This window comes from Engystomops pustulosus, chromosome 2, assembly GCF_040894005.1.
Source record: "Engystomops pustulosus chromosome 2, aEngPut4.maternal, whole genome shotgun sequence".
In the NCBI taxonomy this organism is placed as follows: Eukaryota; Metazoa; Chordata; class Amphibia; order Anura; family Leptodactylidae; genus Engystomops; species Engystomops pustulosus.
The window spans coordinates 152,734,311-152,759,798 of record NC_092412.1 but is presented as its reverse complement, the minus strand read 5'-3'; the positions used below and the strand labels follow the sequence as shown (position 1 = coordinate 152,759,798).

Genomic DNA, 25,488 nt, shown 5'->3' with positions numbered 1-25,488 from the left:
TTCGCGAAATGATCCAACAAGAACTTCTTATTAATTTCCCCTTTGAACCTACCTTTGCCCTTCTTCAGTGCAGTGATTTACCAAGCAATGAATACAGGAAGTCTTTGCTGAGATATCTATTGTTGGCAACGCGCCTTTGTATCCCAGCTATGTGGAAACAACCTAGACAGCCACCGGTGTCTCTGTGGCTTCAAAAAGAGGACGATATTAGATGTATGGAGGAGTTGACATCATTAGTAAAAGGGACAAGGGATAGGTTTAATGAAACATGGCAGGCTTGGTTGGATTTTAGGAAATCCGAAACATTCAGATCCTTCATTATAGAAGGAGACTAGTAGTAGATATCAGCACACTTGAAAAGTGGGACTGGAGACAGGAGACTGAATATAGAAGAGGCAGCATCAGTGGTAGCAGAGCGGAGATCTCTCTTTGTAATTAGGTTAGAAGGGTTAAGTCTTTTATTGTTTTTTCTTCTAATGTAACCGTATGTTGCGTTGTTGTCTAATAATGGTCTATGGTGTTGTTTTTAACTTCTTTGTATTGGAAAATTAAATAAAAACAAAATTTCAAAAAAAAAAGAAGTGGTAGTAGAGTGATTGACACTGAAAGTCCAGTTGGAGAGGTATGAGGAGATCCAAGAAAGGGTCAGATCAGTGATACCTAGGGGAAGCATAGCATCTGCATCAGGAGAGAATGGCAAACAGTGTCAGAGGACAGATAAAGAAGGAGGAGAGCATAGTTGTTGTGTTTTGCCTGAATGTTGGCAGAATGTAGGTCATTAGAGACTTGTTAAGTCTCAGTGGAGTGATTGGGGTGAAAACCAGATTGTAGTTTGTGAGAGAGAGAGTTTGAGGTGAACACAATTGCATGGGGTCAAGCACACAAGTAGTAAGATGTGAGCTTAAATGCATGGAGAAAATTTAGAGAGGTTAGTTAAACAGGTGGGTCATTGGAAATCCTGGGTGGGTTGTAGGGATTGAGGGTTGAAACTTTTTCTGATGCTGTTTATTCTGTTGCTTGTCCTCTTACAATTTGTTTGGTCCTACATACATGATGTACCCAAACAGACGATATATATAGTTCTCCCTGTCATGCATGTAGCATATTACCATCATACATATTAGGATTCTACATCTATTATTGAAACATACTGGGGGAATCAAACAGCTACTAAAGAGTTTAAAGTGATAATTGTTGGAGCACAGAAACGAATTAATTGTTTAATAGTTCTGAAAGCTACAATTAGGTATTTCATAAATGGGTTAAATAGACTTAAATTAAGTGACAACAATATTTACTTATTTAGCCAAAAAAGTGGCATTTTCAAGAACTTACTAATAAGTACACTGTAAAACTGATAAATGCTCATGTAGATAATAATTGCTTTGACATAAGTTACAGACAGAGATGTCACTTCATATACTTCAACCTATCTTATCAACAATCCCATAGTTCATTAGGTGACACAGGTGTGACTTTTAGAAAGCAGTTGAGTTGCAAAATGCTCTCTGACCCTAACTGCTGTTGGCCTTATATAATTTATTTTACTCTAGCTCAGTCTCAGGTCTTTAACCTTTAAATCTAGGTTTATACATTCCGGTTTTCAACACCATAACAAGGTAATCAAGGTGAGAAGCTATAAAGGACATTTACACTTTACAATTTTCTTTATATACCCCACATAGCAATGATAGTTTCTGGAAATGTTATCACATTTATGTCCACACTGTTTTGCACAATTCACATTAGTGTTTAGAAATGTTCCCTCTTTCAGACACATGTATCCTATGACTAATATAAAAAGAAGCCAGTTAACCATTGGTATGTTTTTGAACTGTTATTTAAGAGTGGAATACCTAGGCTAAAGCTGTTCCCACAAAAGTAGGGCATCCAATTTCTACATTTGTCATACAATTCATATGAAAGGCTGAATCCAGGGTTGTGTTGCTTCTTTACAGAATTCTTGAACATTAGATTTTAAAATGGCATAAAATGTGTGACAACCATATTTTTTATTAAATCTAATTTGCCTTAAACAAATACTAGGTATAAATAATAAAAAGGATATAAAAAAGAAGAGAAAGTGAAATCCTTTCAGAAGCATTAATATAGAATATATATTCTAAACATCGGACCAGTCAATCATTGGTTTCAATGAATGCCCATTTATGCCCAGTAACATTTTTCTCATGTCTTTTGCCAAGTTCTTTAATGATGATAAACATAGGCCCCATTCAGCTAGGAGCTAACAGTTTCTGCCTTATTTTCCAGTTGAATGCGGTGCTTTCAACTCTGCAGTAGAATTCTTTATGGTCTAAGTTAGTTTCCAAATTGCTTTAAATTTGCAATCTGCTCTTCCCAATGGCTGAACAGCCGGTGTTGGTCTCATGTATGAAGACTCCCTGAGTAGTAGGTTGAGTCGGCTCTATAGCCAGCAGCCGAGCAAGACTCCCCTTCTCCTTCAAGCTATCTTTCTTCTATCTTCTTCCTCTCACTTTCTTATCTTTTTCTTTTCCAAACTGTAGAGTCAGAAGGCAGCTTTGAGGTAGTAACTGAGAAGTGTTGTCTGGTATATATAACACGTGTATTGTAGGCAGCAACATCACTGTGGAAGGACAAAGAATATTATATAAGTGATTAACAGCAATGATTAGTTTGGCTTAGGTGCCTTTAATATTCTAATAATATTCAATATTTTATTGTCCCTACTGGTTTAGATATGAAGATGACCTTTCGAGAAAGTATTGCTTAGAACTACTTTGTCTGCCAAGCAGTGGTTATATATCCAGGCACAGTGCAAAAGTTACTTCGCTTTCCTCAGCAATACTGAAGTCCTTGAAATCCACTACAGAGGAATTCAATTTCACATTTGTTTATGCCTCTTATCTATGTAATTTTTATGGAGCAATTTGTGTCCTTCCCGTGCCTATAAACTAGGGAGGAACAGAAGGTAAAAGTTAAGATTTAGGTGAGGCCAGATGAATAAACAGAAGCAAGCAGCCTCTTATGTAACTTTCCTTTGCAGGATTTTCGTTCACATAGAACAGTTAAGGGGACCTGCACACAATGCAGAACTTTATGCGAACAAACCACACAAAAAAAAAATCTGCAATAATGGGGAATTTTCGTCAGAATTTAGATTAACAAACCGCCACCAACCTGTTAGGCAGGACAGTGACATGATCACAATGCTGTGCCTCTCTATTCAGGGAGATTCAGCATTACACAGCAAAGGAACTTTGAACGCTGCTTTCAAATGAACTGAGGAGTCATGAGGAGGAGAGCAGTCATGGAAGCCTGACCCCTCCTGGCTTGAGTAAAATGGAGCAAGTATTTCATGGGCTAACAGCTGCCAGCCACAATTGTGACTCCTTACAGATCATTTGGATACAGCATTCAAAGATCTATTTCTGCATAATTCTGAAACCCACATGATATCATTGTGATCCTAACGCAATCCTAGATAACAGGTCCATGGTGGTTAATGCTGAGTTTCCTTTAAGAAATGTACAGACAATAAGGTGAGGATTTTTACTATGGGTTCTTGCACATTGTTACCTGGCTTTTCAAGGTCAGCTAAAAATAAATCAGATTAACAAGATATGTTAGAAAAATTTGCTGTGTCAATGAAACTTAGTTTTGCACCAGTTCCTTTATTTAACATAATTGAAGAAAATAATGATAAGGGTGACCAAGGTAATGCAGGAAATGGATAGATTACAGTATATAGACAGATGATCATGGTTTTAAGGTTATTCATTTTGCAAAAAAGAAATGTATTGGGCAATATATGCAGGCTAGATATGTACGTAACAATGCACTTATTGCACTTGTTTGTCCCACTGTTCTGCAGCTCTAAACCAAAGCGGTTGTAGCACAAGGACAAGGACAATGCTCGTCTTAATTAGCATGGTTTTCCACATTAGAACAACTGTACTCATCCAGAAGATCACACTATCACTGCCAGTGTGCAAGCAGAATTTGCAGCTGTAGACCAGCTGTTACACAAAGCTTGGACCCTGCTGTATCTGCCCTGCACAGACAGATCCCCATGCAGGGCAGTTTAATCTCTCGACTGCCATGATCAAGCCCAGCCCAACACTAAATCTAAGATGCAAATTGTCAGTGAGATACTTACAGTTACAATACATTGTAGTACTTCTCTACAGTAGTGTATTGTAACATGGATCATGGTATTCCAAGTGATATTTCCCTTGTGTGACAGCAAAAAACATTAAAAAAATATTAAAAATCCCCACCAAATTGGGTACTGTCACATTTGTAGCGACCTTGGCTAAACAGATAATATGTTATTATAACCGCACTGTGAAGGGTATAAAATAAATTATCATTTCTATTACAGGATTACAATTTTAGTGCTTCCCTAAAAAATTTAATAAAGAGTGATCAAAAAGATCTGTGTAACCCAAAACAGTACCAATTAAGAAAGTAGAAAGTAGAAAGTTGAAATCGCTCTTCTTTATTGAATGTTACTTAAAACACGCAATTACGATGGACAGAGAATCGTGTATTAATTTTATCTATTTCATCTGTACTCTTGATTCATGCACAATTCATTGAAAGTTTAGTTACACTTTAATCCTTATATACTTGAGAACTTTACCAATGAGGTCTGATAGTAGTGCATGGTTACATATTTATTACCTTTACACAGATAAGCAGATATTTTTATACGCAAATCTTAATTCTTAAGCAGCAAATGGTAGTAATAAAATGCTTCTACATCATCTTACCGGAGAGCATGCCATGGAGGGACTTGAGACTTCTTCATTTTTAGGAAATTCTTTACTACACTTATTTCCTTACTCGATATTGGTTTACTATCCGCAATGGTCCTGAACAGATACAAGTAATTAAGTCATGGTTATCACTGGATACATTACAAAACAAAGCATCTGCCATGATAACTTTTGTCTGGGACATGGTAGTTTTCAGGCAAGCTCAACATTGACCTGCCTGTACTATTGCAATTACATGGTTAAATGCGAGTTTCTTTTATTGCTTTATTGCATATTTTTTTATTGGAGCAATATAAGACGGCTGGCATTCTGGTCCCTTTTCACTGACGCCACTCAGACTCAAAACATGGATGCTTACCAATGAGCAAAAATATGTCAAGGTTTTTGCAGTTTTTTTTTCTTTTTAACTATAGTTAAGTAAATAACTAAAGAGCTTTCTCTTGATTTTTTTCCTAATTAACTATTATGAGGAGCCTTCCACAATACCATATTTTCTGTAAGATGGCCTAATATCAGGACTTTGTCTTGGTGACATTTTTCTTTTAGTTCCTTTTCTCAAGATATAATTACTGCACAATATCCTGCACAAGTCTTAGGCTTCATACATAGGACCATGTGCTAGTTTGGGGCTCCGATGTCCATTAAAAATGCCCTGCCCGGATATAACTTGTAGTTCAGCACCTTCACTGTGCAGTGAGACATGGTGCATGTATCTTGCCTTACCGCATTGTGACCGTGCACAATAGAAGTCAATGGGGCCTTGATTTAGCCATTGTTTTTGCTGCCAGCTTACTACCCCAAAAATATAGTTGAATTAAGGTTGTAAAATGTTTAATTCTGAAACTACATAATTTTATTAGTGATATAAGACCTAGGGATTTCATCTTTTGTGTTATATTCCTAGAACATTTTACAATGTAATAAATCTACAGTAGACATTTTTTTTTTAAATGTACATTTTTTAATATAACAGAAATAGAAAAAGAAATGTAGTTTCTGGAACACTCTGTACAGTAACATGTTTTTTCATAAGATGCCTAACTATTCCTCAGGTTACAATACTCAGCAAAGACAAAATATGATTTTGGGGGAGGAGTTTTTACATTAGGGAAATACAGTATTTGACATTTCCCATTAGATTCTGCTCTTTTTTTCTTTAGTCTTAATGAAACTGAATTATTTGATGGTCAGCCATTTGTAATCCGCTTTTCTGAGACATATCAATTCCACTTCATGTTCTGTGAGTCTGGATAGTTATATTTCCAGTTCCCTGTAAAGATTAGATAAGAAACTAATGGGAAAATTATTGCTAGCCATAGTCGAAAGTTTCCTATTGCATCCAATGCAATTCAATGGCATACATTTAGGGATTATGATTATTAAACTGGATTAAAAATGCAGAAAACTTAGCTTTTTGGCATTTTAATTATGTAAATTATAAAATTGGTTTCCTGTTCAACAAAAGTACACTGTAGCTCATTTGAAGATGTACTTCCCATTTGCCATAGGCATTCTAATCGTACTATCAGCAGTGGTTGTCAGTTGTAACAATTGCACAGTATAAAAAGGCATATCATGAATGAGAGCTTTCTAAGAAAAAAAATTGAGATAACAAAAACCAATTCATTAGGTTAGAACCACATGCTGCATGGATGGCACCGCCAAGAAACACCTGCTGCAAGGTCGTGTGGCACATGAAAACTTATAAAGCACTACATTCTTTTTTTTACAAGCCAAATTATTTTTGAGTGTTCCAGGCTGGGTTTCAAAACCCATTTTCTATTTGTGATGCGGTTTTTTATTTTTAAAAAAAATCTAAGAACATGCAGTTTTTATATTTAGGCACACCATCCCAAATTCATTAAACTGGCTGCACCAGTTTTCTGGGGAACTTTATCTATAAATAAAGTTTCAGTGCGGATTCATAATGGCCACCACATTTAGGTCAGAAGTTCTGACATAATTGTGGAATAAATGCACCTGTTAAAGGGGTTGAGCAAGACTTATAAGAAATTGCTATAAGGCCATGGGAGTTGCTTAAAAAAATAAACTTGTATTTACATCTATCACATTGTCTTGCACCATGGTCTCTCCGGGCTATGCTCCTGTTTGCTCATACCAGCTTCCATCCGACACCATTCCCAGAGCTGTATCAGGCTCTGGAATATGGGGACAGACAGAAGCTAGTCTGAATGCAGCTTCTTTGCCACTGTAAACAGATAGTGGCACAGCCTGGAGAGAGTATGGCACGGGATACCAGTAGGGACCACTGAATTAAGTAAAAGTTTATTTTTTAAGCAGCAAATCCACTCCCCCCCCCCCCCCCCCCCAGCGACATAGCAATTTTTTATACTGTACCTCGGAAAAGTAATCAGCCCTCCTGAACTTTTCTACCTTTTGCCACATTTCAGGCTTCAAACATAAAGATATAAAATTGTAATTTTTTGGTGAAGTATCAACAACAAGTGGGACACAACTGTAAAGTGGAACGGAATTTATTGGATATGTTAAACATTTTGTAAATAATAATAAAATGAAAAGTGGGGCATGCAATATTATTCAGCCCCCTTCAGTTAATACCTTGTGTAATTACAGCTGCAAGTCAGTGGGGGTATGTCTCTATCAGTTTTGGACATCAAGAGAATGAAATTTTCGCCCAACAGCTCGAGCTCAGTGACATTGGATGGAGAGCGTTTGTAAAAAAAAACAGCAGTTTTCAGCTCTTTCCACAAATTCTTGATTGGATTCAGGTCTGGACTTTGATTTGGCCATTCTAACACCTGGATATGTTTATTTGTGAACCATTCCATTGTAGATTTTGCTTTATGTTTGGGTTCTTTTTCTTGTTGGAAGATAAATCACCGTCCTAGTCTCAAGTCTTTTGCAGACTCCAACAGGTTTTCTTCCAGAATGGTCCTGTATTTGGCTATTTTGGCATCTATCTTCCCATCAAAACCTGTCCCTGCTGAAGAAAAGCAGGCCCAAACCATGATGCTGCCAGCAACATGTTTAACAGTGGGGATGGTGTGTTCAGGGTGATGAGCTGTGTTGATGATGACCACGTGTTTGGTGTGTCTCCCAGGGGGCTTAAACAAGACTTATTATGGACATCTTTGAGAAATGGCTTTCTTCTTGCAACTCTTCCATAAAGGCCAGATTTGTGCAGTGTACGACTGGTTGTTGTCCTATCAACAGGCTCTACCACCTCAGCTGTATATCTCTGCAGTTCATCCAGAGTGATCATGGTCCTCTTGGCCACATCTCTGATCAGTCTACTTCTTGTTTGAAATGAAAGTATAGAGGGACAGTCGGGTCTTGGTAGATTTGCAGTGGTCTGATCTTCCTTCCATTACAATATGCCCGTTTGCACAGTACCACTTAGGATGTTTAAAGTTTGTGAAATCTTTTTGTATCCAAATCCGGCTTTTCCACAACAGTATCCGGGACCTGCCTGGTGTGTTCCCTGTTCTTCGTGATGCTCTCTGTGCTTAAAACAGAACCCTGGGCCTATCACAGAGCAGGTGGTTTTATACAGAGACTTGATTACATACAGGTGGATTATATTTATCATCAGTCATTTAGGACAAAATTCGATCATTCAGAGATCCTCACTAAACTTCTAGAGCTGCACTGAAAATAAAGGGCCCGAATAATATTGCACGCCCCACTTTTCAGCTTATTAATTTTTACAAAAGTTTAAAATATCCAATAAATTTAGTTCCACTTCACAATTGTGTCACACTTGTTGTTGATTCTGCACCAAAAAATTAAAATGTTTTATCTTTATGCATGAAAACTGAAATGTGGCAAATGGTAGAAAAGTTTGAGGGAACCAAATACTTTTGCAAGCCACTGTAAGTCTCAGACAACCCCTTTAAACTGGTGCACTCAGTTTAAGCATTTTTGGTGCATCCAGGGTACACCAGATTATTGAAGACTGTGCGCTGAGCCACAATCTGTAATTTAATAGCCAACAAATTGGTTTTAGATCAAATACTCATTGGCAGTTAGAATTCATATGCTAGAGATTATTGCATTAGGCACTTTTTAGATTCATATTTCATGCTACTTGAGCAAAATAAATTCTGAGGCCAATAACTTTTTCACACTTTGGTGTACAGACCTATGTAAGGTGTCCATTGTTGAGGTATATACTGGCATTTAAATTTTTATTAATATGGGACCTATATGACTGTTTGATCATTTTTTTATTCAAATGTTCGTGGATAGAAAAAGTGTCAATTCGGGTATTTGGGTGCTATTTTCTGTTACAGTGTTCATGGTCAGAAATTATCTTTTTTATGTTTTGATAGAAAGGGCATTTTGGGAGGTGACGATACCTAACATGTATGATTTTTACATGCAATCTAGGAAAAGGGGCAGATTTAAACTGTTACTTTTTTATTTAGTTTTTTAAATTTTTTTATATTTTATTATCTCAGACCCTCTAGGGTACTTTGAACCTACAGGATCTGATTGCTTATTCATTATACTGGAATATTTCTGTATTGCAGTATACAGCAATTTTGATGATGATATCTCATAGCCTGCCATCTGCCGGCCATCCAAGATGGCAGTAACAGGCGGGTGTCAGCCGTATTATATGTCCGGCACCAGGGGTAGTGGACCCACTAGACCACCGCGGACAATGACGTAAGTTGACACCTTAGCGGAGTCTAAGTACCACTTGGTTTTGATCAGAGTCCAACACAAAGCGATGGACTTGCTGCGGTGTGCTACCACCAGATTGCTTCACCGCTCCGCGGTGGCGGCCAAAGCATAGTACAAAGTCTCAACAGTACCAGGACATAATAGTACGTCCTGGTGTGTGTAGGGGTTAAATTAAAAAATGTTGCTTTTTGTTAATAAATACCACATCAGTAAATGAACCATAGATTGTTGTACATGGAAATAGAGTCACAAGACTGAAGTGTAAAAAAGCCCATTGATAAGAATGGTTAAGTAAGCTATCAGTCAAAAATCACTGAAGCCAGCAAGAGAAAACCAATCTGTAGGTGTCCTTAGGTCCAAATGCTAATATGAAACCACCCAAAGGGCTCTTTCAAATAGGCGCTTTTTTTCACATCCGTGCGTGCCTCAAAGCCATTGATTTCTATGGGTATTTTCATATTGGCTCAAATTTTCACTGATCCGTTGTCCGCGGAAAAAATTATGGAACATTTCCTATTTTTTCCATGGATGCGTGCATATAAGGCAATAGTCTATGGGTCCGCAAAAAAAACATGAAACATCTGTTTTTTCTGGCTGATGTTGTGATGTTTTCAAAGCAGTGTTAGGCTACATTCAGACAATGTATGCCCACTGTACCGTAGTACGGCAGGCATACACCGGCACTGCGGAGAGGAGCAGGGGATGAGCGCCGCTCACCCCCACCCCTCTCCATAGGCATATACAGCGCACAGCGCCATATCACGTAGAGAAGTAGGACATGTCCTATCTTTCTATGGGCTATGGAGCGGTACAGTGTCGCACGTGTGCTGCATCGTACTGCTCCCGTACAGTGCCGTGAGCCCATAGAAGTGTATGGGGGACATATATACGTATATATGTCCCCCATACATATGTGTGAATGTCGCCTTAAACCTTCAGATTTTTTTGCAGACCTGGAGACAAAACTGAAGCAACACAGAGACAAAGCAGAAGAAAAATGAAGACACAATGGAGAAAAAAACCCAACGGATGTGCAACTGAAGCTGAACATCAATGCCAATGTGAAAGCGCTCTTAGGCTACATTCACACTACAGTATGGGGGACGTATATACGGCCGACGTATATGCGGCCGATATACGTCCCCCATACACTTCTATGGGCTCGCGGCGCCCTACGGGAGCGGTACGGTGCAGCACACGTGCGGCACCGTACCGCTCCGTAGCCCGGGAAAAGATAGGACATGTCCTATCTTTTCCCGTATTACGGCGCCACGGCCATAGATCGCTATGGAGAGGGGCGGGGGTGAGCAGCGCTCACCTCCTCCTCCTCTCCCCGCGCTGCCGTGTGCCCGCCGTGCTACGGTGCGGCGGGCTCACGGCAGTGTGAATTTAGCCTTAGTCTGGTGGATAGCATTCAGTTAGTGCTTTTTAGCTGAATATCACCAGTAGCAATCTACAGTTCAGCAATCTCCTTTGAAAACGTCAAGGGCCTATATTGTGCTACATGTTCTACTGTTTTGTCTTAGTATAGAAATACTGTAATGATGCCTGGTATGAAAAACTAAATAAACCTTATTTTTGCTGTATGAAATAAACTGTTACATAATTGTGTAGTTACACAAGTAAAGGAATTTTTGATCCAGAATCTCAGTTACTATTTATTTTTTACTATGGTGCTTTTATTCAATCCTCTACACTTAGTTTAAATGACTAAAACTGTAGGAAATATATGAATGGTTGACCTGTGCTTACAACTAAAGATAATTCTGAAGTTTAAATGAATATGCTGTATTTGCTGAGTATTATCCAGAAAGGAAAACACATTTAACACTAACAAAGAGACAAATATTAAAGGCACATTTCTTACATTTACATTTTGGTATAATTCTATTCTTTGCACTAACATTTGCACTACAGCTAGTGAAAAACTACATCTGTGGAGCTATTCAGTAAAGATGTTTGGTATCACATATCACACATCACACAAACATCAAGTTACTTACCATGATGTTTTCTGGCAAAATCGGTTGCAGGACTTGTCCTTTACCTCCACACACTGGCATCGTGCAGATGCTCTCTTCTTGCGCCTTTCTGGGCTCCCTAGGCCATAAGGAAGCATTTGGCTATGAGAATAGGTAAAGCAAATAACAAATGATTTAGGATTTACAGTAGATGATGTACGTAATTGTAGGTTAGAAATCAGGACACTGAACAGGGCATATACACTGGAGATCAAATTTAAAGAGAACACACAATTTCCTAAATATCAAGGTCATTGTGTAGTCATATGTGAATAAATCCCAACATGAATATAGTAGCAATATTTTAACTTTTTTATAAATTGTATTAATTCTAAAGCACAGAATAAAAATACAAATGAGATCATTGTAAAAGAACACTGATCAAAATTAGAGTGGTAATCTGACACCTGGTGCTAATCTCCTTAATTATCTGACAAACCCTATTTAGCTCATACATAACTTTTCCGTTTTCACTGACACTGCAAAAATGGTGTGACGTTCCAAAGTAACTGACACTCTCCGGCAGCAGGTTGTCCAGATGAAAAAAAAAAGGTGACGCTATCAACCATAGCAAGAGAAGTCTTATTTCTAGAATATTGCATCTCTACAACATCATAAACTCATTCAAGTCCTCCAAGATTGCTGTTCACCTTCTAAAGACTAACACACTAGAGGACAGCATAATGCAGAGAATTTCCATCGTTTCAACGATACAACTGGAATTGAACAGGGTAAGGATTGGTCTTATCATACATTTAAGAGCATTTAGACTGAAAGTCCACTCTACAGTGACCAAACCGCTCATTAGCAGAAAGAATGAAAAGGCTAAACTCTCCTTTGCTGAGGAAAATGTTGTGTGGACAGAGGAGAAGTGATCCAGGGTTCATTTTAGTGATGAATAGCAGGTTTCATTTGTTGGGATCTGATGGAAAACAGTATGGCCCAGATTTATCATTAATGATGCAAACTGCCCTACGCACAGTTTGCCTCACTAATGTGAAGCCAGGTCGCCAATAATCTGACGCACGGTCCTCAATAACCTGGCGCACCCTGCACATGCGGTTAAACTGAGCACACCAGTTTTTTTTCTAATGCACTCAGTTTAATGGGCCCGCTGCACTCACGGGAACGCACCTTTAGGTGCAGAGTTTTGTCTCACGGTGGACACAGTGCAGCAGCTACACAAAACTGGCACAAACACTACATACATATACAAGCAGTTTGCATATGTATTTATGCTCAAAGTGCCCTAGAAAACTGGCACTGCCAGTTTGATGAATGTGGGCCATTGTTTATCAACAAACTGGGGAAAGACTGAACCCAAAGTGTGCAAAGAAGTCAGTGAAAGCGGACAATGCCCACTGTCACACAGCAAAATGGGTAAAGCACGATCTAAACCCAATATAAAAAGTTATGACCAAGAAACTCACAACTTTCACATGACTGTCAAAGAGACTGGAAGAAGAGTGGACCAAAATAAAACCAGGGCAGTGTGAGAGGGTTTGTGTTGATATACTTTGGTAATTTAGTAAAACAACAGTAGCATGTTGTACCTCTTCCAAAAAAAACATCAAATTTTGATCAATGGGGATTACTTTAGTTCTAAAAAGTGATCATACATTATACATTGTTAATATTGTCTAATATTGATCTCCAGTGTATAGGATAAGGACATAGAATGCATTTGAAAGAGTGTTTAAGAGACTGCAGTGTATAAAACACATCTTATCCAGCTCAAAGTCTATGCTGTACAGCTCATAAGTGAAGCAGTTCACAAGATTGTCTTATACTCACCTTCCTGTGTTCACCCAAATAATATCTAAATGACAAAAATATATGCACTCCTTGTCCATCCAGTTGTTGCAGGAACATCTTTTGGCCCGCACATGACTCTTCAGCGGGACAGCTGAAGAGGGCTCTGGTATCCAAAGGGTGGCAATGACTAGAAAAATATAGAATAGTTTACTACACTGGATGGAAATCTTAAAAAAAATAAGGTAGGAAACTTCTATCTGTGTGGCAAGTACAGGGCAATAGGGGGGGTCATAGGCATCAGGTTTAAATATTTCAGCAATTATATACATCAGAAGAAATCTTGCTCAGTAAATGTATTACACCCTACATAAAATTTATGTAACTACAATTAACATTGTTCTCATTTGCCAGTCTTGCCATATTACAGTCTGTCACCCGCTACATCAGAAAGGGCATGTGTTTAGCATGGATAAATTAAAGCATTGGTCTTTGCAATAGACAATTTCTAATTGCATAATAAACCCATGAAGGAATTCTTACTATTGAAGTCAAAATAAGTCACAGTTACAGTTACTTACAGACACCTCTATAATATACATACATATAATGCATATCATGACTGACTTCAACAACAAGATATCTCAGAATCGGACACATGGGATATTATATGTACAGTTATATTTCATCTGGCCATAATCTATGGCTATTTTATGAAGTTATAAAAACCCCAACTACATCAAAGTTGGCAGAGCTCTATATGTTTGGTTTAAGGGAAACCCCGGTGATGTATTGTACTCTATTACATTAGACTTTACATCAGCAGCCGGTCATTGTTCTAAAGTATTTCATCCACTCTGCTCAGGTGTATTTACACAGACTAGACCCTGCCAGGGATGCTGAGTTGCCAGACTAGGGTACAGTGTGCATTCCAGAAAGATGACACATCCAAGATTTCCATACAAGGGAGAGGAACGATAGCAAACTTCTTAGTTCAGAGGTGGATTTCACCCCCATGATTCTGCTGCCTAGGATTACTTATGGTGTAGGTAGCCATAAGAAAGTATAGTAAATACTATAACTATCTGCTACAAATAGATAAACTGTATTTATTTTCTACAAGTAGATGACAGTAGATACAGCTGATAAGATACACCTGTCTATACTGTGGATAATATACTTGTACTATACTGTATACTTTTCCCATAAACATACATGTATTACAAATAGATGGATACTGAAAATAGTATACTTCCATCATAGATGGATAGTACAAATAGGTGCTGTATATTTTTACTTTAAATAGGTATTTTGGTGGTGCCCAAATAACAGAATTGCCAAAAATGATTTCAGTAACAGCAGCTCAATCCCTTACCTGTCACCCTGTGAGCTCACACATGATCTATAGTCAGCTATACAGTATGTGTGAGAAGGAAAGTCACCTCCCCTGTCATGCTGCACCCAGGCACCTACCTGTGGGTGTCCAGCTTTCACACTACATTGTGCCCGGGAGACTCACCTGCCAGTAGGAGGCACACAGCTGCACAGCCGGCTCCCAGCATCTCTGCTGTCACCCAGGTGTCTGCCCTGCGCTTTAATAATCCGGGCTGTCCCCGCCCCCAGCTCCCTGGGCACCAGGTGAGGGACAAGTCACCGCCAGTGCCTGCCTCTGCTGGAGATGTCTGTGCCTAGGTGTAACCCTTTAGTGGCCGAACAGCAAGAAGATTGCTACACTATAGGGAAATGGAAAATACAATGAAGATACTGCAAAAGTCCCATTATGAAGCAAACTGGATCTTAATATAATGTTATAGTAATTGCCAAGATCAGTCCCGAAGTAGAATATGCAGTAAAGCAGGTGGCAGTATGTGCCGCATCAGGTCATAAATGTGTTGTGTCATCCTTTCATATAGATTCGCCTTATCCTGCAAGTGCTCTGGAGGTGTGGTCTGATATTCTAGATTTACCCATCCAAATAGATTGAAACTGCCAATCACAGGGAGAGGGCAAACAGGGTACTTCTGGTCATTATCTCTGGATTGCTTCATCACTTTGTGGCCACAAAGATATATATTGGTTCCTAGTAACCCCTTAAAGGAAATCTACCATCAGGGTCAAACATGATAAACCAGGGGCACTCATAGATGGAGGCAAAGTGACTATTGTAATCTTCTTCTATGTGTTATCCATGGCCTCCTAACTCTTGAATCAACTTTTAAAAGTATGCGAATGAGCCTGAGGGCTACCCTAGCCCATCTGAAACTGTTACACTGCCCCCCACTCTTGCCACCTCAGCATTTAACCGGGGTTTTTGGTGCACGCGATCGGATTTCGGCCAATCATGCGACACAAATCGGGGGGCGTAGTAGTCAGACAACCTGACTGATTCGGACTAAGCGTGGGATTTAACATTCAAAATTGTGTTGCAAGACATACAATTACATGTACCAGGAAGAAGGTGAACTCCAGTGGACTTGAGCAGGGAAGCGACACATGCAGGAAATTGGACGCACGATCTTAGTGAATCGCAGCAGCTCCGAATCCTCGTCGGACAAAGCCCCTCAAGGATCGCGACGGAACAGGTAAGTAAATGTGCCCCTAGATGTTTTCATCCCATTACAATGTCATCACCACTGGTTTAATATTTTTATATTTTAATAAATGTGTCATTTTGGACATAAGGATCCCTAATGTGTTTATGACTTTATTTATTCTTAGACACCTTGCGCACGAAAAGAAAATTTCAGACTGAAGTGGTATGGTATGGGTAGCATAAAGCCAAATGCATTTTAATGGTCCATACATTCATCCATATGCATGGATGTATTGCCCACCATATTGTAGACAGGAAAAAACTAGAGCTTGCTCTCTCTTTTTCCATACATACAGCCAGGTTGCACTCCTCCCTATAGAGTGGAAAAGTGAGCAGCACTCCACCCTCCCCTTCTCCAGCCGAATGTATGCCCGGCCTGAGCGGGGTGTAGGACACATATAATGCACACCTCGTGCATAAGTCGTGTGCATAAAGCCTTATAAAAATAGGGGGGTTTATTTAAACCTTATATATTACTTGTCACACCACAAACAAGAAAAATGGACGGCACTCACCGGTCTTCAATAAAGTTCTCTTCTTCCTTTATTGTAGTATATGCATTTACTTACAGAAGTGGTGAACAGGGGAGGGGGTGAAGGCTGGATGCCCAACAGGAGGCTTATATATTACTTGGGCATGAATTTTTCTATGCTGTACTGTGTAGGAATACATAATGACACAACGGTATGATATTCCTCTGCTAATTATGAAAATTAGGTTTATTGGCTCTTTTCATACCACCTTTGATGCATATATAACTGTTATTCTATTATTGCGGGTGTATCATAAAGTAATGGGACAAGTTGCTTTCTTATACTCAGGAATACTATTATGGCCATGAGACAAGAGACCTTGTATTTAAGTATTACATGCTTTATGATCCCTGTATATATTTAACTCTTTATGGCTTGACATTCAATATACATTTGTATTAGTGGTCTATGGCATGTGGCTTAGCAGTCTAAGCATGCAATGGCAATGTGTAGTATAATAGCATGTAGGGAATTTTTATTACAGCTGAATTTATTGCAGATGTAAACACATCTACAATATTTATTTACTTCTGCGTGCATTTATGTAAGTATTTATGTATTGTCTTATAAAACCTTTATTTAGATAAGGAAGTCTAACAAAGGAAGTTGTAACTTGGTAACGGAACAAAAGCAAGTATACATCTGGTTGGCAACACTAAATTCACAGCTAATATGGGGGAAAAAGAAGTTAAAGGGACACTGTCACCAATGTTTTTCTTTTTATTATAATAAATTACTTCAATAATACATATCATTAAAATTATTTATTATAAATTTATCCTACTGTTTATTTTAATATTAATAAATATATATATACATGGGGGCTGCCATGTTCGTACTTTGACTTTTTATGACACAGACACCGTACCTGTACGGCCCCAGAGTGCATAGGAGCCTAGGGACAGGACCCTATCTCCTGCACTGATATCTCTTACACTATGAACTGCGCATGTGAGTTGGAGTGCTGCTTGTCGCTAAGGGGAGGCTGGTGCCATCTAAGTGGGAACCATAAGGCACCAGAAAATAACAAAAATGAGACACCTGCATGAGTGCATATAGTGATGATGGAGGATGCTACTGGAGCAGGAGCTGTCACCATGGACAACTGGAGGCAGAGGCTGTGACCATGGGCTACTGGGGGCAGAGGCTGTGACCATGGGCTACTGGGGGCAGAGGTTGTGACCATGGGCTACTGGGGGCAGAGGTTGTGACCATGGGCTACTGGGGGCAGAGGTTGTGACCATGGGCTACTGGGGGCAGAGGCTGTGATTCTGGCATGAGAACGTAATGGCTTGTGAAGAAGAGTTAGGCCCTCTCAACCGATGAGTATAATACAACAATCAGTTCCACAGTAAATTTTACTGGTACTAAATGATGTATCCCTGATTCCATATAAAATTACCAAATATGGATTACATACATAAGAACACCAACCATAGGGAGATCATAAAGTTCTGCAGATTGTCACCTATGTCACCAGTAACGCTGCTAGACATGTTCCACTGCTATATTCTGTAGGGATAAGGAGGATTGCTTTTATTATAATGAATGATGTCTTGCTACAAGGAGATCCTCCACTGCTCTCCCTGCCTGTCAATTCATGCAATCTGGCCAATTTCATTGTACAAACCTAGGTGTTTTCAGATAAAGTCCCTTTTGTATTTGGCACCATCTACTGCCTCTAACTGATAATGTAGCTATGATATTATCTGCCTGGGAATGTAAGGTTTCATTGTTAAGCAATAATACGTTAAGTTTTATTAATGTCAATCCTGTTCTGCCTTGAGGATCCCTATTGGTTGAATGCATGGAGCGCCACCTAAAGAAAAGTTTATTTAAACTCCCTCTGTCTGTAAGCTCCATATTCTGCTCCATGTGAGAGGACACAAGGGGGCAGATTTATCAAGCAGTCTGAAAGTCAGAATATTTCCAGTTGCCCATGGCAACCAATCACAGCTCAGCTTTAATTTCACCAGTGCTCATGAATATTTTAAAGGGGAGCTGTGATTGGTTGCCATGGGCAATTGGAAATATTCTGACTTTCAGACTGCTTGATAAATCTGCCCCAAGGTCTGCAGACAGCAGCCTTCCGCTGCTATCTCCTACCTGAGGACAACCTCCCTCCATCAGGCCTGCTGCAGCCCTGCACCTTTACAGGATCTGCCATAAGATTGCTGCGAAAGCAATTTCTACATTCTCCAGCCCCAAGTTCCTGAATCTGGGCTGTGAGCTTTTATACCAGCCTGTAACCTGCTAACTCGGACATTGGCAGATAGGACACTTCCTTAGCCCGTTGTTTTGTTTTTAGAATAAAAAGACTGTAAGTTTGAGCTTCTACATCTTGTCTCCATATGTGATGCCTGGTTGCTGATAACAGAACAGGCCTCCCCTCTACCATATACACTGGGATCACACATACACAGGGAGTGCCTTACACATACACCGGGAAACCTTCTATCTTATTGCAGCCTCCCCATCTACTTGCATCCACTCGCTGGACCTGCCCATTGTGGACGAAGCCTGTTCCACCTGGGCCAAGCAACCATGACAATTATAGTGCTTGGCAGCCGTAAAGCCAGTCCCTCATGTACCAGGGAAATCCAGCTGCCCCCAAGTCATGGTAGGGCAGGCCATGGTGCTTTAGAGCAATTCTGTTACAGATGAAAACCTGCATTGTTTTTTTCAGTTGAGCTCCCTCAATTGGTCAATTGTGAGAAAGTGTTAAAAAATTCCAATAGAATTAATTTATACACTCACCGGCCACTTTATTAGGTACACCATGCTAGTAACAGGTTGGACCCCCTTTTGCCTTCAGAACTGCCTCAATTCTTTGTGGCATAGATTCAACAAGATGCTGGAAGCATTCCTCAGAGATTTTGGTCCATATTGACATGATGGCATCACACAGTTGCCGCAGATTTGTCGGCTGCACATCCATGATGCGAATCTCCCGTTCCACCACATCCCAAAGATGCTCTATTGGATTGAGATCTGGTGACTGTGGAGGCCATTTGAGTACAGTGAACTCATTGTCATGTTCAAGAAACCAGTCTGAGATGATTCCAGCTTTATGACATGGCGCATTATCCTGCTGAAAGTAGCCATTAGATGTTGGGTACATTGTGGTCATAAAGGGATGGACATGGTCAGCAACAATACTCAGGTAGGCTGTGGCGTTGCAACGATGCTCAATTGGTACCAAGGGGCCCAAAGAGTGCCAAGAAAATATTCCCTACACCATGACACCACCACCACCAGCCTGAACCGTTGATACAAGGCAGGATGGATCCATGCTTTCATGTTGTTGACGCCAAATTCTGACCCGACCATCCGAATGTTGCAGCAGAAATCGAGACTCATCAGACCAGGCAAAGTTTTTCCAATCTTCTACTGTCCAATTTCGATGAGCTTGTGCAAATTGTAGCCTCAGTTTCCTGTTCTTAGCTGAAAGGAGTTGCACCCGGTGTGGTCTTCTGCTGCTGTAGCCCATCTGCCTCAAAGTTCGACGTACTGTGCGTTCAAAGATGCTCTTCTGCCTACCTTTGTTGTAACGGGTGGCGATTTGAGTCACTGTTGCCTTTCTATCATCTCGAACCAGTCTGCCCATTCTCCTCTGACCTCTGGCATCAACAAGGCATTTCCGCCCACAGAACTGCCGCTCACTGGATGTTTTTTCTTTTTCGGACCATTCTCTGTAAACCCTAGAGATGGTTGTGCGTGAAAATCCCAGTAGATCAGCAGTTTCTGAAATACTCAGACCAGCCCTTCTGGCACCAACAACCATGCCACGTTCAAAGGCACTCAAATCACCTTTCTTCCCCATACTGATGCTCGGTTTGAACTGCAGGAGATTGTCTTGACCATGTCTACATGCCTAAATGCACTGAGTTGCGGCCATGTGATTGGCTGATTAGAACTTAAGTGTTAACGAGCAGTTGGACAGGTGTACCTAATAAAGTGGCCGGTGAGTGTATTTACTTTAATGGAAAATTAGAATTATTTGTACAAAAAATTCACAAAATATAAAATAGTATATTTTAACATTATATATTTTTCATGTTTAATACATTTACTATAAATGCATACTGTTTAATGCCATATTGTTGCAGCGATAGAGAGACATGAATTTTATCATAGGAAACACAGCCAGAAATACCTCCTGAATGATTATGTATTATTAAGAGGAGTCACAATCAGATACCCCTTTTTATTTATAACATTTATATCCTGTAATAGGATATATGCAGAGGGGTTGTCTTTAAAGGGAACCTGTCACCAGGAGACCCATTTTTAGCACCACAATACCCCCAGATCCCACAGAGCATATTAAATACAATGCCAAAGTTTTTGTATGAAAAATAGATTATACAGAAAAAAAGATATGTTATATACTACTTTCAATGGCATGTGCTCTGTGAGTAAGCACTTGTCACCTGGGAGTGGCTATAGAGGAGCGGGGACTGGTGAAGAGTGTTTTCATATTAGAAAAGGACACACAGAAGAACGGTTTTCCAAGGGTGTGGGGAAACTGTTCCTCTATAGCCACTCCCAGGGGACAAGTGTCTAGTCACAGATCACATGGCATATCTTTTTTCTGTAACACCTATTTTTTTTTACAAAAAGTCTTTGGCAGTGTATGCTCTGTGGGGACTGGGGGGGGGGGGGTCTGGGTCTCCTGGTGACAGGGTCCCTTTAAGGAACAACTATTTTTAAGGGCTTATCTACTATATAATGCAGGTTACAGTTTAACAAATGTTATAAAGTTTGCAGTGTTTCTTTAAACATGTACGGCTCTATATGGCAGAATCTACAAAATTTGATTATACTCAACTGTTTTTCATTTCCACTACATTCCCATCCCTTCACCTCCTTCTTTCTATAGGTGATGATTTTTTATCTATAAACTGTAAAGGGTTGCGTGTTTTAGCCTTTATCCACAGCTTCTTAGTGGTTTCTATTGTTCTGCTCCATAATAATAGCTGATACATTAAATAATTGGAACCTCCCAATATGTAAGATAAACAGCCAAACAGCCCATTTCAATATAATCAGTCCATTGACAATTATATAGGGGTTATATATTATATTGCAGGACCATAAAAAGCTATGACACAGAATGGAGCACATTTACTAATGGTCGCATGCTGCACTTTAGTGTGTCCACCTTTTCGGGCTAAAACGGCTATTTTACAGGTATTTAAGAAGTGTCTGCATTGGGCTCTGTGTTACTGGGGATGAGGCGGCTGTATGTAGCTGTGATACTGGGGGCGAGGTGGCTGTATGTAGCTGTGTTACTGGGGCGAGGTGGCTGTATGTAGCTGTGTTACTGGGGATGAGGTGGCTGTATGTAGATGTGTTACTGGGGGCGAGGCGGCTGTATGTAGCTGTGTTACTGGGGATGAGGTGGCTGTATGTAGCTGTTTTACTGGAGATGAAGCGGCTGTATGTAGCTGTGTTACCGGGGCGAGACGGCTGTATGTAGCTGTGTTACTGGGAGCGAGGCGGCTGTATGTAGCTTTGTTACTGGAGATGAGGTGGCTGTATGTAGATGTGTTACTGGGGATGAGGCGGCTGTATGTAGCTGTGTTACTGAAGGCGAGGTGGCTGAATGTAGCTGTGTTACTGGGGGCGAGGCGGCTGTATGTAGCTGTGTTACTGGGGATGAGGTGGCTATATGTAAATGTGTTACTGGGGATGAGGTGGCTATATGTAGATGTGTTACTGGGGAAGAGGCGGCTGTATGTAGATGTGTTACTGGGGGCGAGGCGGCTGTATGTAGCTGTGTTACTGGGAACTAGTCGGCTGTATGTAGCTGTGTTACTGGGGGCGACGGAGCTAAATGTAGATGTGTTACTGGGGATGAGGTAGCTGAATGTAGCTGTGTTACTGGGGGCGAGGTGGCTGTATGTAACTGTATTTAACTGTGTTACTGGAGTCAAGGTGGCTGTATGTAGCTGTTTTACTGGGCATGAGGCGGCTGTATGTAACTGTGTTACTGGGGATGAGGTGGCTGTATGTAGCTTTGTTACTGGGTGTAAGGTGGCTGTATGTAGCTGTGTTACTGGGGATAAGGCAGCTATATGTAGCTGTGTTACTGGACATGAGGCGACTGTATGTAGCTGTGTTACTGGGGGCGAGGCAGCAGTATGTAACTGTGTTACTGGGGATGAGGCCGCTGTGTGTAGCTGTGTTACTGGGGATGAGGCGGCTATGTGTAGCTGTGTTACTGGGGATGAGGCAGCAGTGTGTAGTTGTGTTACTGGGGATGAGGCTGCTGTATGTGGCTGTGTTACTGGAGGCGAGGCAGCTGTATGAAGCTGTGTTACTGGGCATGTATGTATGTAGCTGTGTTACTGGGGGCGAGGCAGCAGTATGTAGCTGTGTTACTGGGGGCGAGGCTGCTGTATGTAGCTGTGTTACTGGGCATGAGGCGGCTGTTTGAAGCTGTGTTACTGGGGAGAAGCGGCTGTATGTAGCTGTGTGACTACTGGGATAGTGAGCAGGAGGATGTGCATGCATGCTACACTAGATTTGCTTTCATGCGACACAAATTAGGGGGCGTGCCATCGGCGGTCCGACTGATTCAGACCAAGCGCCGTATTTAACTTTCAAATTGTGTTGTACGCTCTATGTTAAGGTGCACAACAAAAAAAGATGGTGAACTCTGTCGGAACAGTGCAGAGAAGCAACACATTCATGATTTCTGGTGCACAATCTTCGTGAATTGCCACACACAGCATTATAGACGGACAATTAGTGAACTCAAGTGACCCTGTCAGTAAATGTGCCCCAATATGTTCAACATTGAGCATACACTCAAGTAGCTTTAAACCTTTGTAGTTTCATGCTGGCGATCCTAATGTTTTGTTTTTTGCAGGCATAGAAAGGGTTAATATAAACCCAACGTGTGGTGATCATGATAAATAGCTGCATAGAGGGGATGCAAGGTGGATTCTGCAGACACACTAGATGTAAATAATAGAAACGACCTTAGTGTCTTTCCGTAGTTCCATTGGTCTGGTTACATCTACTTGCAGATTCGTTAAATAAGAGTTTGCTTATCTATTTAATCACACTGTTGTATTTTTCTCACCTGTATATATGTAACCAAACAATGAGACTCGGCCATGTATTGCAAAGTGAGCAGGGGCGTAACTACAGCGGTAGCAGCCATAGCAGCTGTTATGGGACCTGCAGTGTTGGGGAGCCTGAGCATCCGACCTGATACACTACAGAATGGAGCATGTGCACCATTATATACATATTATACTGCACATTGTACAACATATCTAAATAACTGTGCACATCTTCCAGTACACAGTACACAGCATGAATCGTCAGATCAAATAAGAAATGGCAAGAGGGAGGGGAGAGCAGAATAACAGAATTAGGAATCTCTCGTCTCTAATTCCTGCTGTGTACTTCCCCCATGTGGTCAGCAGCAACTGGGCAGATCTTTTAGGCTTTTAGATTTCACAACCTGTGAGTGCTACCTTTTTGATCCTATCATCCATTTATTCTGGAATGCAATTCTGATAGATGCACCTTGGTCAAAAAACATCTCGTAAATAGTCTTACTCCAAGTTTATATTGTAGTTTGCCAAGAGCAGTGATGGTGCTATTGCTACTACTTGGATTTAAACCTTTGTAGTGCAAAGGTAAAATGTTGTGGGCTTAAGCTGCAGCCAATGGATAAAGTGTGTTCTCAGACACTAAGCCACTACCCTTATTTCCTATGTCTGAAGGTCCAAATACCGCAAGGCTTTATAGTCTTATCTAAAGCTATAGAAAGAATAACTGAGATGAATTGGAAGTTCTATACAGATAAATGCAGCAATAAAGACGAAGATGGGAAGCTGATAACTAAGGAGACCAGTCTATAGTATGCTTACTACCGATTATGTAATAAGTGTCTGATAACTGGTGTCCTACTGCTTAATTTTCTCACCTGGGAGAGTACACAGCCTGGTGGAGGATAGAGGGGGTATACGCACTCCTCACCCCTTCCCTTTCCATAGAAAGCTGAGTGAACGCCACAGTGAAATGGAAAAAATATAGGACATGTCCCATATTTTGCACGCTGGTCATCCAGCCATGTCATGATGTGTTGAGACACTGTGTGCCTACTTGCGCTTACCATGTGTGCTTACCGTCGGACCCCTCGTCGCTCCATCAGACTAATGGAGCTGACGGTGTGCATGACCATTCTGCTCCATTAATCTCTATGGAGCTGACGGAGATCGCTGAGCGCAGCAACTTTTCTTCGTGTGAAAACCCCTTTAATTCAAGGTAAAAAAAAAACACTATGGTATTTTGCGACATTGTTTTGCTGCTTTTTAGTTGCTGGCAGAACAGTCTGTAGAGAAACGACCTGAGGGTCAGAAAAGGGTGAGGAGGTCAAGTTATGCAATGTGCTCCTCCATCACTACACAGTGATTTCAGGAAGCAGCTCTATCATGTTTGCTCTCTTGTCTACCATCAATAATATAGTGTGCACATAATATCATCTATGAGCCTTCTGCAAACTATCTTCATTGCTCAACATGGCTAAAGTTGGGTCAGTGAAGAGAAGCGGTTAAGATACGTAGAGCAGTCTAATACACACGATGAAGGCTATTTACTTCTGCATATGCTTTGTGCAACACCCTCGCCGATGCAATGGCGAGAGAGGGTTTGCGAATACGTCCCACCTGCATGTAATCCCATTACACAACATGGTTCTGATAGGACATAGGGATATTGCAGTGGTTAATCCTGCCTGGCAAGGCAGAGGTTAAGTATTTTGTATAATGCAAGATGCTGTTATCCAATGATATGTGTTACATCCTGTCCTCTGTAAGCTGAGATGTGATTGGAGGAGCAGCCACCACCTGACCAAAGGGAGGTAATAAAACTCCCTGGCCAGGAATGTTCTAGAGGTCTTTCTAGGATTATTCTAGTGTGGAATCCTAGGAGAATCAGTGAGTGAGTGAGTAATCTCTGTCTAGCCCATACCAGAGCAGGAAGAGCTTAGCCCCTGCCTCTGAAGAGTGGAGTATTAGATTAGAGTTAGTGTAGTGAGGAAAGGGGTATCATCTTACCTTTAAAGGTGATACCTGAAGCCCTACAGGACAAGCTGAAGCTTCCTACCAGGACACAGCTGCCTCCCAGCCTGCTCT

General features: G+C 40.6%; 1 protein-coding gene across 1 annotated transcript; it reads right to left on the bottom strand.

The window, feature by feature from the left end:
• Positions 1–1,370: 1,370 nt before the first annotated feature.
• Positions 1,371–14,844, bottom strand: LOC140116627 (endothelin-2-like). The gene is made up of 5 exons (XM_072133100.1): positions 14,724–14,844; positions 13,247–13,394; positions 11,435–11,554; positions 4,755–4,856; positions 1,371–2,605 (listed from the first exon to the last, which is right to left on the bottom strand). The coding sequence occupies exons 1-5, from the start codon at positions 14,764–14,766 to the stop codon at positions 2,500–2,502; spliced, it is 519 nt and encodes a 172-aa protein (XP_071989201.1). The 5' UTR covers positions 14,767–14,844; the 3' UTR covers positions 1,371–2,499.
• Between the last annotated feature and the right edge of the window lie 10,644 nt (positions 14,845–25,488).